This window comes from Vombatus ursinus, unplaced genomic scaffold (genome assembly GCF_900497805.2).
Source record: "Vombatus ursinus unplaced genomic scaffold, bare-nosed wombat genome assembly UNPS02015404.1, whole genome shotgun sequence".
Taxonomy (NCBI): Eukaryota; Metazoa; Chordata; class Mammalia; order Diprotodontia; family Vombatidae; genus Vombatus; species Vombatus ursinus.
In genome coordinates, this window is record NW_020955182.1 from 2097291 (window position 1) to 2111752 (window position 14462).

Here is a 14462-nt window from a genome sequence, read left to right on the forward strand (position 1 = left end):
GTCAAACAGAAACAAAAAAATGAAAAAATAGATGAAAACGTAAAATACTTCATGGGTAAAACAACTGTCCTGGAAAATTGATCCTGGAGAGACAATTTAAAAATTATTGGCCCACTGAAAATCATGATAAAAAAAGAGCCTGGACAGTATCCTTCAGGAAATCATAAAGGAAAACTGCCCTGAAGTCCTCGAACCAGAAGGTAAAATAACTGTAGAAAGAATCCATTGCTCCCCGCCTGAAAGAGATCCCAAATTGACAATGCCAAGGAATATAATAGCTAAATTCCAAAATTACCAGATTAAAGACAAAATACTGCAAGCAGCCAGAAAGAAACAATTTAAATATCATGGAACCACAGTCAAGATTACACACAACCTTGCAGCTTCTACATTAAAAGACCATAGGACGTGGAACATGATATTCCGTAAGGCACAGGAACTTGGAATGCAGCGAAGGATCAACTACCCAGCAAAAATGAGCGTGATTTTCAGGAGAGGAGATGGATATTCAACGAAATAGGGGACTTCCAAACCTTCCTGATAAAAAGACCAGAGCTCAACCAAAAATTTGATCTTCAAGTACAAGATTCAAGAGAGACATAAAAAGGTAAATGGGGCAGAAAAATACAATATGTTGTTAATAAGGGCAAACTGTTTACATCCCTACAAGGGAAGATGACACTTGCAACTCTTGAGAACTGTATTGGTATTACACCATGTTAAAGGAGTATACATAAAGGGGGTGGATATAAGTTGACTTTGATGTAATGATAAAAAAATATATAATGAAATGGGTTAAATGGATCCAAGTAAGTGGATTAGTCTGATCTAAGAAAATTTACTGAGAAAGGAGGAGGCAGACAAGGGTAAATTACATTACAGGAAAAGACACAAAAACCTATTAGAGCAGAGGTAAAGAAGGGAGGGGGATGAGCATTGTTTGAACCTTACTCTCATCAGATTTGGCTCAAGAAGGGAATAACATAATCAGTTAGGTACAGAAATCTAACTTGCACTATAGGCTGTAGGAGGGGAAAGGGGAAAGAAAAGGGAGGGGGGATAGAAGGGAGAGAAGAAGCAGTAAGGGTAAAGGGGAAGCAAAGAGAAAGGGATAATAGAAGGAAGGTGGGACCAAAGGAGGGGCTGGTCAAAAGCAAAACACTAGTGAGCAAGGGTGGGGGGGGGAAGGAGAAAGAAAAACATAAACGGGGAAAAAAGGATGGAGAAAAAGACAGATAATAATCATAACTGTGAATGTGAATGGGATGAACTCTCCCATAAAACAGAAGCATATAGCAGAGTGGATTAAAAACCATAATCCTACAATATGTAGTTTACAGGAAACACATTTGAAGAAGGGTGACACATACAGGGTAAAGGTAAAAGGCTGGAGCAGAATATATTATGCTTCAGCTGAAGTAAAAAAAGCAGGGGTAGCAATCCTGATCTCAGACAAAGCAAAAGCAAAAATAGATCTTATCAAAAGAGATAAGGAAGGAAAATACATCCTGCTAAAAGGTACCATAGACAATGAAGTAATATCATTACTAAACATATATGCACCAAATGGTGTAGCATCCAAATTCTTAGAGGAGAAGTTCAGGGAGTTACAGGAAGAAATGGACAGCAAAACCATACTAGTGAGGGACCTCAACTCCCCCCCTCTGAACTAGATAAATCTAACCACAAAATGAACAAGAAAAGTTAAGGAGGTGAATAGAACATTAGAAAAGTTAGGTATGATAGACCTCTGGAGAAAACTGAATGGGGATAGAAAGGAATATGCTTTTTCTTGGCGGTACATGGCACATACACAAAAATTGACCATGTACTAGGCCATAAAAACCTCACAATCCAATGCAGAAAGGCAGAAATAATGCATCCTTTTCAGATCATGATGCAATAAAAATTATATGTAATAAAGGGCCATGGAAAGATAGACTAAAAGATAATTGGAAATTAAATGATCTAATCCTAAAAAATGATTGGGTCAAGCAACAAATCATAGAAACAATCAATAATTTCATTCAAGAGAATGACAATGAGACAACATACCAAAACTTATGGGATGCAGCAAAAGCAGTTCTTAGGGGAAGTTTTATATCTCTAAATGCTTACATAAATAAAATGGAAAAAGAGGAGATCAATGAATTGGGCATACAACTAAAAAAACTAGAAAAAGGACAAATTAAAAATCCTCAATTAAACACCAAATTAGAAATATTGAAAACCAAAGGAAAAATTAAGAAAATTGAAATTAAGAAAACTGTTGAACTAATAAGTAAAACTAAGAGCTGGTTTTATGAAAAAAAAAACAATAAAATAGATAAACCTTTGGTTAATCTAATTTAAAAAAAGAAAGAAGAAAACCAAATTACTAGTATCAAGAATGAAAAGAGTGAAGCTACCACCAAGGAAGAGGAAATTAAAACAACAATTAGGAATTATTTTGCCCAACTGTATGCCAACAAATTTGACAATATTAGTGAAATGGATACATATTTACAAAAATATAAATAGCCCAGATTAACAGAAGAGGAAGTAAAATACTTAAATAACCCCATCTCAGAAAAAGAAATTGAATAAGTCATTGATCAACTCCCTAGGAAAAAATCTCCAGGACCAGATGGATTTACATGCGAATTCTATCAAACATTTAAAGAACAATTAATTCCAAAATGATGTAGACTATTTGGGAAAATAGGTGAAGAATGAGTCTTACCAAATTCTTTTTATGATATAAATGTGGTGCTGATACCTAAACCAGGAAGAGTCAAAACAGAGAAAGAAAATTATAGAACAATTTCTCTAATGAATATAGATGCAAAAATTTTAAACAAAATATTAGCAAATAGATTACAGCAACTTATCACAAGAATAATATACTATGACCAGGTAGGATTTATACCAGGAATGCAGGGCTGGTTCAATATTAGGAAAACTATCAGCATAATTCATCATATCAATACCAATCACATGATCATCTCAATAGATGCAGAAAAAGCTTTTGACAAAATACAACACCCATTCTTATTAAAAACACTAGAGAGCATAGGTATGGATGGAGTCTTCCTTAAAATAATAACATCTATCTAAAATCTTCAAGCAAGCATAATATGTAATGGGGACAAGCTAGAAGCATTTCCAATAAGATCGGGGGTCAAACAGGGATGTCCATTATCACCACTGTTATTCACCATCGTACTGGAAACGTTAGCTTTAGCAATAAGAGAAGAAAAAGACATTGAAGGTATGAGAATAGGCAAAGAAGAAACAGAGTTATCATTCTTTGCAGATGACATGATGTTATACTTAGAGAATCCCAGAGAATCAAGTAAAAAACTACTTGAAATAATAAACAACTTTAGCAAAGTTGCAGGCTATAAAATAAACCCACATAAATCATTGGCATTTCTATATATTAAACAAAGCCCAGCAGCAAGAGATAGAAAGAGAAATTCCATTCAAACTTACTGTAGACATTATAAAATATTTAGGAGTCTACTACCCGAAACAAACCCAGGAACTCTATGAACACAATTACAAAACACTTTTCATGCAAATAAAGTCAGATCTAAGTAATTGGAAAAAACATCAGTTGCTCATGGGTAGGCCAAGCTGTGATAATAAAAATGACAATTCTACCTAAGCTAATTTACTTATTCAGTGCCATGCCAATCGAACTACCAAAAAAATTATTTTATAGAGTTAGAAAAAATAATAAGATTCATTTGGAAGAACAAAAGGTCCAGAATATCAGGAGAACTAATGAAAAGAAATGCAGGGGAAGGTGGCCTAGCCATTCCAGATCTTAAATTGTATTATAGAGCAGCAGTCATCAAAACTGCTTGGTACTGGCTAAGATATAGAGTGGTGGATCAGTGGAATAGGTTAAATATGCAAGACATAGTAGTCAGTGACTATAGTAATCTATTATTTGATAAACCCAAAGACCCCAGCTTCTGGGATAAGAACCCACTCTTTGAAAAAAAAAAACTGCTGGGAAAACTGGAAAAGAGTATGACAGAAACTAGGCATAAACTAAAATCTCAAACCATAGTCAAAATGGGTTCGTGATTTAGATATAAAGGCTGATACTATAAGCAAACTGGGATAGCAAGGAATAGTTTACCTGTCAGATCTATGGAGAACAGAAGAATTCATGACCAAACGAGATAGAGAACATTATGAAAAGCAAAATGGATAATTTTGATTACATTAAATTGAAACATTTTTGCACAAACAAAGCCAGTGCAACTAAGATTAGAAGGAAGGTAGAAAAAAGAATTTTTACAACCAGTCTCTCTGATAAGGGCCTCATTTCTAAAATATATAGAGAATTAAGTCAAATTTGTAAGAATACAAGCCATTCCCCAATTGATAAGTGGTCAAAGGATATGAACAGACAGTTCTCAGATGAAGAAATTAAAGCCATCTATAATCATATGAAAAAAATGCTCTATATCACTATTGATTAGAGAAATGCAAATCAAAACAACTCTGAGGTACCACATCACACCTATCAGAATGGCCAACATGACAAAAGAGGAAAATGATAAATGTTGGAGAAGATGTGGTAAAATTAGAACATTAATGCATTGTTTGTGGAGTTGTGAAATGATCCAACCATTTTGGAGAGCAATTTGGAACGATGCCCAAAGGGCTATAAAAATGTGCATACCCTTTGACCCAGCAATAGCACTTCTAGGGCTACATCCCAAAGAGATCACACAAATGGGAAAAGGACCCACATGTACAAAAATATTAATAGCAGCTCTTTTTGTGGTGGGAAAGAATTGGAAATTGAGAGGATGCCCATCGACTGGGGAATGGCTGAGCAAGTTGTGGTATAAGAATGTGATGGAATGCTATTGTGCTATAAGAAATGATGAACAGGCTGACTTTAGAAAAACCTGGAAAAACTTGTGTGGTCTGATGCTGAGTGAAGTGAGCAGAACCAAGAGAACATTGTACACAGTAACAGCCACGTTGTTTGGTGACTAATATTGATAAAGTTAACCCTTCCTGGCAATACAAGGATCTAAGATATCTCCAGAGGCCCTGTGATGGAAAATGCTATCTATACCCAAAGAAAGAACTATGGAAGCCGAATTGTTATCTTTTTTTCTCTTCTGTTGAGTTTTGTTTCTTCTTTCTGATGGGTCCTCCTATTGGTTTTAATTTCTACTTACAACATCACTAATGTGAAAATATGTTTAATATGAATGTAAATGTATAGCCTATATCAGATTGTGTGCCATCTTGGAGAGGGTGGTGGGGAAGAAGGGGGAGAAAAATTTTAAACTCAAAAGCATATGGAAGTGATTATTGATAAATCAAAATAGATTAATAAAAAAGTAACAAAAAAAAAAAGAAATGCACCTGATTTTCAGCTTTAAAACTGCACCCAGCATTTGGAAGGAATACTCAGGACTCTGGCGTCTTAGACACAAACTTGTCAGACAAATTTATTATTCTAAGCATCTCTGCTTAGAGAAAGTTCTAAAGACAAAGAGATCCATCTGGCTTTTGAAAATCTTTCTGCCCAAGCCAACTGAACACATGCAGTTTGTAGGGTTCAAGAACAAAGAAAAATTATCCATAACTAAGAGTGAACAAAAGTACAAAGTTTAGGTAACAGCTTTAGATTCCTGAAACAGAATGAGAGTAACAACTTCCAGCACACCTGGGAGCATCATTTCCCTAAAATCAATCCTTCCTTTTGAACAATTTCTTCCAGACACTCTCCTCTCCATCTGGTCAAAGGTGAACTCAAGAGACACCTCTATTAACTAGACTAATCAAAGGCTGTTCCTGCTCTTAATCCGATCATTACCCTAACCACTGTCAGGGAGTAACTATTCCTGGGATGGTCCAGCTTCTCCTGTTAGGGCAGGAGTTCTTCACCAGGGGTCCCTGAACTTGTTTTGTTAATATGGCGTTAACTGAATTTAATAAAACTGATTTCCTTTGCAATCCTATAGGTATATATATAATATATATGTGTGTATATATATATATATTTTTTCTTTTATGCATTTTAATGCATTATTCTGAGAAAGGATAGACAGTTTTACTGCCAAAGAGGTCTAGGACACAAAAAAGGTAAAGAACCACTGTTTTAGAGAGAGCATTGATAATTACTATGTAAAAAGATTTTAGTTACCTAAAATAAAAGACATTATTTTAGAATTAATAGTTAAAGAAAGACTGATAATGCTTCTCATTTATATCTGAATAAAGTACTATATGTAGCCCAAAGAGGAAAGAAGAAAAATTTAGTATGCTTTGACACAGACTAACACGACATGATTTTAAATTATTTATACTGGACTATAGTGGCATAATGGAAAGAGTTGGCCCCAGAGTTATAAGACCTGGGTTCATATTTTAAATCAGAAACTTACTAGCTATGTGACCCTGGGTTAGTAACTTTACTTGCAGACCTTCATGTTCATTTTCTGTAAAAAGACATTAATACCATTTGCACAAGATTTTTTATAAATATAAAATATAAAATATGTACCCATTTAGTGCTTTCTGCAAGTATTAGCTATTATTGCTAAATAACTGGGCATTTTCAGTCACCGTGAGGCTATGGGAGACAGCTTCAGAGGGAGTAGGAACACCATGTTCTAGAGGCTGCCCACAGCTGTGAGAGAGAGCTGCCCAAGGAGACAGAAGGAATTCTAAGTAACCAGGTACTGCCGGGAGGGAAGGCTTTATGAGCTCCAAGAGGGAAACTACTACCTATCCAATTTATGTCTACTGAGCAAATGAATTAGATATATTTGTAAGTTCTTGGACATGGCAATGGACATATCCGGGAAATGGAAAAGTTATTCCTTCTTACCTTAGCCCTATAACAATTCTTTTTTCTTTCTTTTTTTTTTTTTGGTCAAGCAGTTGGGGTTAAGTGACTTGCCCAAGATGGCACAGCTAGTACGTGTCAAGTGTTTGGTCTGAGGCCCGATTTGAACTCAGGTCCTCCTGACTTCAGGGCCAGTGCTCTATTCACTGCGCCACCTAGCTGCCCCAAATTAGATGTGTCAGAAGTGGGATTATAACAATTCTCAAAAGGGAAAAGGCTCACAGGTTCCATATGAGTAGGGCTAAACTCATAAATTACCTACTCCCATACCTCTATTTTTAAAATTTCATTTATTTTATTCTGAACTTAAAAAATAAAGCAAGCATTTCCATAACACAGAATAGAAAAAAAAGATGATTGCACATGAAATGCAAATCTATTATGTACCATTTGCTATTCCTTTTAAATATATAATAAAGTAACTTTTTCCCCCTTTTTTCCTCCCCTCCCCCAGGAATGGCTACCATTACACGTGTGAGTGTGTGTGTGTGTGTGTGTGTGTGTGTGTGTGTAGACATTCTATACATATTTCTATTTATCAGTTCTTTCTCTGGAAGCAGACAGCGTCTTCCTTCATAGGTCCTTTGTAGTTAATTTGTGTATTTATAATAGTCAAAATGACTTATTCACTCAAAGTTGTTTGGTTTTTTTACAATTTTTTATTAATTTATTTTGATTTATCAATAATCACTTCCATATGCTTTTGAGTTTAAAATTTTTCTCCCCCTTCCTCCCCACCACCCTCCCCAAGACGGCACACAATCTGATATAGGCTATACATTTACATTCATATTAAACATATTTTCACATTAGTGATGTTGTAAGTAGAAATTAAAACCAATAGGAGGACCCATCAGAAAGAAGAAACAAAACTCAACAGAAGAGAAAAAAAGATAACAATTCGGCTTCCATAGTTCTTTCTTTGGGTATAGATAGCATTTTCCATCACAGGGCCTCTGGAGATATCTTAGATCCTTGTATTGCCAGGAAGGGTTAACTTTATCAATATTAGTCACCAAACAACGTGGCTGTTACTGTGTACAATGTTCTCTTGGTTCTGCTCACTTCACTCAGCATCAGACCACACAAGTTTTTCCAGGTTTTTCTAAAGTCAGCCTGTTCATCATTTCTTATAGCACAATAGCATTCCATCACATTCTTATACCACAACTTGCTCAGCCATTCCCCAGTCGATGGGCATCCTCTCAATTTCCAATTCTTTCCCACCACAAAAAGAGCTGCTATTAATATTTTTGTACATGTGGGTCCTTTTCCCATTTGTGTGATCTCTTTGGGATGTAGCCCTAGAAGTGCTATTGCTGGGTCAAAGGGTATGCACATTTTTATAGCCCTTTGGGCATCGTTCCAAATTGCTCTCCAAAATGGTTGGATCATTTCACAACTCCACAAACAATGCATTAATGTTCTAATTTTACCACATCTTCTCCAACATTTATCATTTTCCTCTTTTGTCATGTTGGCCATTCTGATAGGTGTGATGTGGTACCTCAGAGTTGTTTTGATTTGCATTTCTCTAATCAATAGTGATATAGAGCATTTTTTTCATATGATTATAGATGGCTTTAATTTCTTCATCTGAGAACTGTCTGTTCATATCCTTTGACCACTTATCAATTGGGGAATGGCTTGTATTCTTACAAATTTGACTTAATTCTCTATATATTTTAGAAATGAGGCCCTTATCAGAGAGACTGGTTGTAAAAATTCTTTTTTCTACCTTCCTTCTAATCTTAGTTGCACTGGCTTTGTTTGTGCAAAAACTTCAATTTAATGTAATCAAAATTATCTATTTTGCTTTTCGTAATGTTCTGTATCTCCTGTTTGGTCATGAATTCTTCTGTTCTCCATAGATCTGACAGGTAAACTATTCCTTGCTATCCCAGTTTGCTTATAGTATCAGCCTTTATATCTAAATCATGTACCCATTTTGACTTTATTTTGGTATATGGTGTAAGATTTTGGTCTGTGCCTAGTTTCTGCCATACTCTTTCCCAATTTTCCCAGCAGTTTTTTTCAAAGAGTAGGTTCTTATCCCAGAAGCTGGGGTCTTTGGGTTTATCAAATAATATATTACTATAGTCATTGACTACTGTGTCTTGCATACTTAACCTATTCCACTGATCCACCACTCTATTTCTTAGCCAGTACCAAGCAGTTTTGATGATTGCTTTTTTATAATACAATTTAAGATCTGGAATGGCTAGGCCACCTGCCCCTGCATTTCTTTTCATTAGTTCTCTTGCTATTCTGAACCTATTCTGTTCTTCCAAATGAATCTTGTTATTATTTTTTCTAACTCTATAAAATAATTTTTTGGTAGTTTGATTGGTATGGCACTGAATAAGTAAATTAGCTTAGGTAGAATTGTCATTTTTATTATATTAACTCGGCCTACCCATGAGCAACTGACGTTTTTCCAATTATTTAGATCTGACTTTATTTGCGTGAAAAGTGTTTTGTAATTGTGTTCATAGAGTTCCTGGGTTTGTTTCGGGTAGTAGACTCCTAAATATTTTATAATGTCTACAGTAAGTTTAAATGGAATTTCTCTTTCTATCTCTTGCTGTTGGGCTTTGTTGGTAATATATAGAAATGCCAATGATTTATGTGGGTTTATTTTATAGCCTGCAACTTTGCTAAAGTTGTTTATTATTTCAAGTAGTTTTTTACTTGATTCTCTGGGATTCTCTAAGTATAACATCATGTCATCTGCAAAGAGTGATAGCTTTGTTTCTTCTTTGCCTATTCTAATGCCTTCAATGTCTTTTTCTTCTCTTATTGCTAAAGCTAACGTTTCCAGTACGATGTTGAATAACAGTGGTGACAATGGACATCCTTGTTGCACCCCCGATCTTATTGGAAATGCTTCTAGCTTGTCCCCATTACATACTATGCTGGCTGAAGGTTTTAGATAGATGCTATTTATGATGTTAAGGACGTTTTACAGCTGAAGATCAGGTGTATTTCTTCCCTTCGGTGATGTCAGCCTCTTCTCCAAGCCAGAGGGCTGGTTTTACTCAGATTCCTATTGGGGTCGTGCTCTTCTTCGATTCTGCCGGTTCTCATTTAAAGGCCACCTTTTAGTTCAGTTCTCGCTAGGAGCTCTCTCAGCCTCTGCTTTCTTAGGGAGAAAATCACCCGTTCACTTTGCTTTTGTCACTTAGAGAATCTGTACTGTTTGTTTCTCACCAGGGACCCCAATTTACAACATTTAATCTGTCTGTTAAATATCACTGAACACGTTTAAAATCCTTGACTGAAAAGCAGCCACAGTTTGTGTTTTCAGACTGAGACTTGACTGAGCAAAGATTCTGCACAAGCTACTGTTTTCTTCTGCCTGTTTGCCAGCTGTGATGTTCTAGCTGATGCTGTTGTTCTCTTATGCACAGGAGATCTGCCATAACTTAGGAGTTTGCTACATGTACCTGAAGCATTTCAACAAGGTAATTTGCACAAACAGGTTTTTCTCCGGGCAGGGGATTTCACTGAGGATGATTCACCATGCTTTAGTCTTATTGCATTGTTGTTTTGGTTCATGTGACTTGGAGAAATAGGCCATCCAATTCCTAGGACTTAAAATGTTTAGGTCTTATTGCTTAGAAATAGCATAGTGAATATTAGTTTTATAAGTTTCTCCCACATTTCTGCCTTTTGCTTTTGTAATTACCCTGTGGTTTTAGGTATTTTTTAAAAGAAAAGGCAGATTTGGGGGCTCCTGGGAGGCAGTAGTAACCTGAAATGTGGCTTTCCCCATTCTGCTCTCCCTTCCCTACTACTTAAATTGTGAGGTTTGCAACATTCTAGTAAAACCCTTATGTTGAAAGTAGACCTTTCCAGTGAATATCTACAAGAGCTATAATCATTTCACTGCTCACCATGGGTTCTGACATCATTTGATTTAACCATTATGTGGTAGAGATTGATTGTCAGCTTTAAGTAGATCTGATGTCTGAGAGCTTGTATAGGCTTTTTGGTGTTCAGATTTAATTTCCAAGAGAAGAATTTGTATTTCAATGTATATTCAGTCACTAAAAATCAGTTTAAAACAACAACTATTAGACATTCTCGATAACTCAATCCAAGAGAACAAAGTTGCCCTGATGTAAGGAGTGGGGTGACCAACTCAGGGGAATGAAAAGTGCAGAGTGATAAGTAGCCACTGGAAGGAGGGTTGAGGGACATGTAGTACCTTCTGTAGAGCAGCACAAGGACATAAAATGAATAATGAAAACTTGGATGACTTGGGGCAGTGTGGGTATCCTCCTAGAAAATGGCAAGGGATGAACAATTCCTTTCTGTCGTCTCCTTGTTTAATACGGTTCTCTCTTTAAAGGACTAGTATTGAAAGAACTGTAAACTCGCATTCCTTTCCCACTGGATCCTTTTGGTGAAGAAATCATGGTAGGACCGAGAGTCATCATGAGAACCTTCATTACTCAGTTTCGAATAGGAAGCCAAATCGAGCAAGGTGTAGCTAGTCCAAGGAAAACGTGCAAAACTTGGCTTTATATGGGGAGGTCTAACACCAATACTTCCCTTATGTTTTGTATGTTAATTGATATATGCTGGATCTCAGGGGGCACTTGTTCAGTTGAGCAGCCTCTTTCTGAAACATCCTCGCCCAGAGAAGCAGATTTGTTACAAGCGTAAGGAGAGTGAGGTTGAACTCTGGTGCCTCAAGGCAGGGCATAGACTAAGGAAGTCCCTTTGAGCACCACACAGACCCAGGTGATGACTCAGGTGATGATGCATTTGACTGACCAGCCTTCATGCCACATTGGGCATCTTAGAGCACCTCTCCCAGGTGGCTGGTGACGCGGTACGAGGTGGACGTTCTCTGAACTGCCAGCAAAGGCATACAGGGGAGTACCTTGTGGTTCCCCAGATGTGATACTGGGTAAATGCTGACTCGGGCTACTATTGCATCAATATTATTAATAATAGTAGAAGTATAGCCCTCAACTAAGTGGCACCGAGTTGTCTATTTGCCTTTTCTTTGTGCGGCTCTGACTTGGTGTTTTGGGTTGTTTTTTTTACGACATAGGCAAAAGACCAGTTGCACAGTGCTCTGCAGCTCAACAGACATGACCTGACTTACATAATGTTGGGAAAAATCCATCTGCTGGAGGGGGAGCTGGAGAAGGCCATTGACATCTATAAGAAGGCAGTGGAGTAAGTAGATCATTTTCTCTCTACCAGTGGAAGGAAACACAATTGGACTGATGCAGATCTGAATGAAAGCACAGTGACTTTTATGTTTGTTGCTCAGGTTGGTTTGGTTGTTAAGATGTCCTGATTACTGGGACAGTTCCTGTATTAATTGTTTAATAGCTAGTTCCATTAAGCCGCTGAATTTCTTCAAGCCTGCTTTATTGCTTACATTGAAAAAAGGAGATATTTAGGCTTTCAGGTCTAACGGGGGGATGGGGAAAGAGCATCCATAAACCACTTCCTTAAGAAAATGGGTTACGCTCAAAGCCCTTTCTCTGCCTGAGGAATGCTTGTGGTTCAGCCAGTGAAGCATCTCTATGATTGAGGGACCAGTGTGAGTCTTCCTTGTCTGAAATGAGCATGTCAATGTAAGGTGCACGTACACAAAGCTGGGAACACTGGCCCTTTCTAGATGACCAGAGTCGTAGGAGGGAATGCAGAGGTCCTGACTGGCAGTCTTTAGACATGGGGTCTAGTGCTTGCTGGAATAGCCCTTCCATCAGGCTTAACACAGAATGGACCCTGTATCAGCCACAGAGAGTCTAATTCTGTGTGGGGATAGAAGCCTCCTGTTTACATGACACCCAAGTGTTACCAGTAGATGACAGAGCCTTGACATCTGACGATTGTGGGCAAAACTGGCTTCCCTCCGGTGCTGTTTGATCTCCTTGTGGGGGATTAGCCTCTGCTGGGTTTCTGCACATGTCAGTTCTTGGGGTATTTCTTTTCCAGGGGTCTGCCATCCCAATACATTTCAGTGCTTTATGAGTTTTATCAGAGGGCAGAATGTCTGCTCTTATGTTTCTCTTTCATTACCTTTTGCAGGAGTGATTTTCTCAATCATTCTGAGGTCTGTATTTTCTGTCCTATGCTATCTCGTCTCTTAGCTCACATTCATTCTTACCAAGGCAGTGTTTTGTTACTTTGTTATTTACAATTCTGGCCCATTGGCAGCCACTTTATTAGAAAGGCATAATAATGTTTAACGATGCCCAGCACATCCAGAATGGCCACCAAAAGAACTTGCCAAACAACTTGCTTGTTTTTTTTCTATGATCTTGGTGAAGTTCTTGTGGGTAAGTAGGTCGGAACAATATAGTTCCTTCTGGATTATTACCAGCCCCGTTAAGTCACTGAAATTCAGCAACTTAATTCCATCAGCATTTATTAAGAGCCTACTATATTCCTGGATCTGTGTTAGTCACTGAGGATTAAAAGGTAGTCCTTTTCCTCAAAGCTTCTGTTCTACTGAGTGTGTAGAAGGAGTACACAGTTAAGTAAATAGGACATCCTTTGGGGCCCTGACCCCTGGGGGCATCAGTCAGGGAATTAGGGGTTCTTAAGGGCAGGGGTGAGGAGGGAGAGCAGTGCAGGCATTTGAGGAGGAAGCACCACCAAGCCTCGGCCTGGAGTGGACTGTCACGTGCAAGGACCAACATGCTGAGGTGCAAAGGGAAGCATGTGAAATCAGTTCAGAAAGATTGGTGGGAGCCATAGAAGGGGGGCACAACGGGGGGTGACATGTGAGGCCTGCCCTTGGCAGCTGTGTGGAGGGTGGATTGGAGAGGGGAGGAACTGGAGGGAAGGAGAGGAAGAGGCCATGAGAGCCTCCACCGGGACGATGGAGATGGGAGTGCCCACAAGAGACCTAGAGGGAGGATGGAGAGGACAGCTGCTGACAGAGTGGGGAGGGGGAGAGCAAGCAAAGGGAAGAGGGCTGAAGCAAGGTTGTGAGCCAGGTGCTTGGAGACAGAAATAGGGGAGAGTAGTTTAAGAAAGAGAGAGAATGAGGCCTGTTAAGACCTGTTGAGTTTGAGATGTCAGGTGGATGTGGTCAGCAGGTGATGTGGGCCTGGAGCTCAGGAGGGAGGTGATGACTGGGCATTACCTGCATAGATAGGATCACAGAGCTAGAGTGGCGAAAGCAAAGTGGGCCCAGGACAGAATCCTGGGGTTGGTTTACCTGTGGTTGGGGGGGGGGGGCATGGATCATAACGCTTTGGGGCTAATTGATTAGAATTGATATTACAAGTCGCACTGGTCTGTGTTACAGGTTCTCACCGGAAAATACAGAACTTCTTACAACCTTAGGACTACTTTATTTACAGGTAATCCCAGCTCTCCTTAGTCATGAGCTGATTTTGAAGATGGCCCAGTAGTTAGGTCCAGAGGCACTTCCTTGAAGCCATTTGATATGCACTTGACACCTTTCACTAAAGGCCACATCAAACAGGATCAAAAAGCCTTTCAGGAGGATTCTTTTGTGTGGCCCCTAATTTCCGGCATCTGCATGAGAATAGTTCTGTTTGGGGCCAAATTGTATTCCTTAGCCAACCTGGGACAGCCCAATGAGGATAAA

At 38.3% G+C, this 14462-nt stretch overlaps 1 protein-coding gene across 4 annotated transcripts in view; it reads left to right on the forward strand.

Moving 5' to 3' along the window:
• BBS4 (Bardet-Biedl syndrome 4) overlaps positions 1–14462 on the forward strand; it is a 79497-nt gene that overhangs the window by 56027 nt on the left and 9008 nt on the right. For all 4 annotated transcript variants that reach the window (XM_027847407.1, XM_027847403.1, XM_027847404.1 and 1 more), the window contains 3 exons: positions 10282–10335; positions 11937–12064; positions 14157–14211. In XM_027847407.1, coding sequence (XP_027703208.1) covers positions 10282–10335; positions 11937–12064; positions 14157–14211 — 237 coding nt within the window. The remainder of the gene's footprint in view (positions 1–10281; positions 10336–11936; positions 12065–14156; positions 14212–14462) is intronic.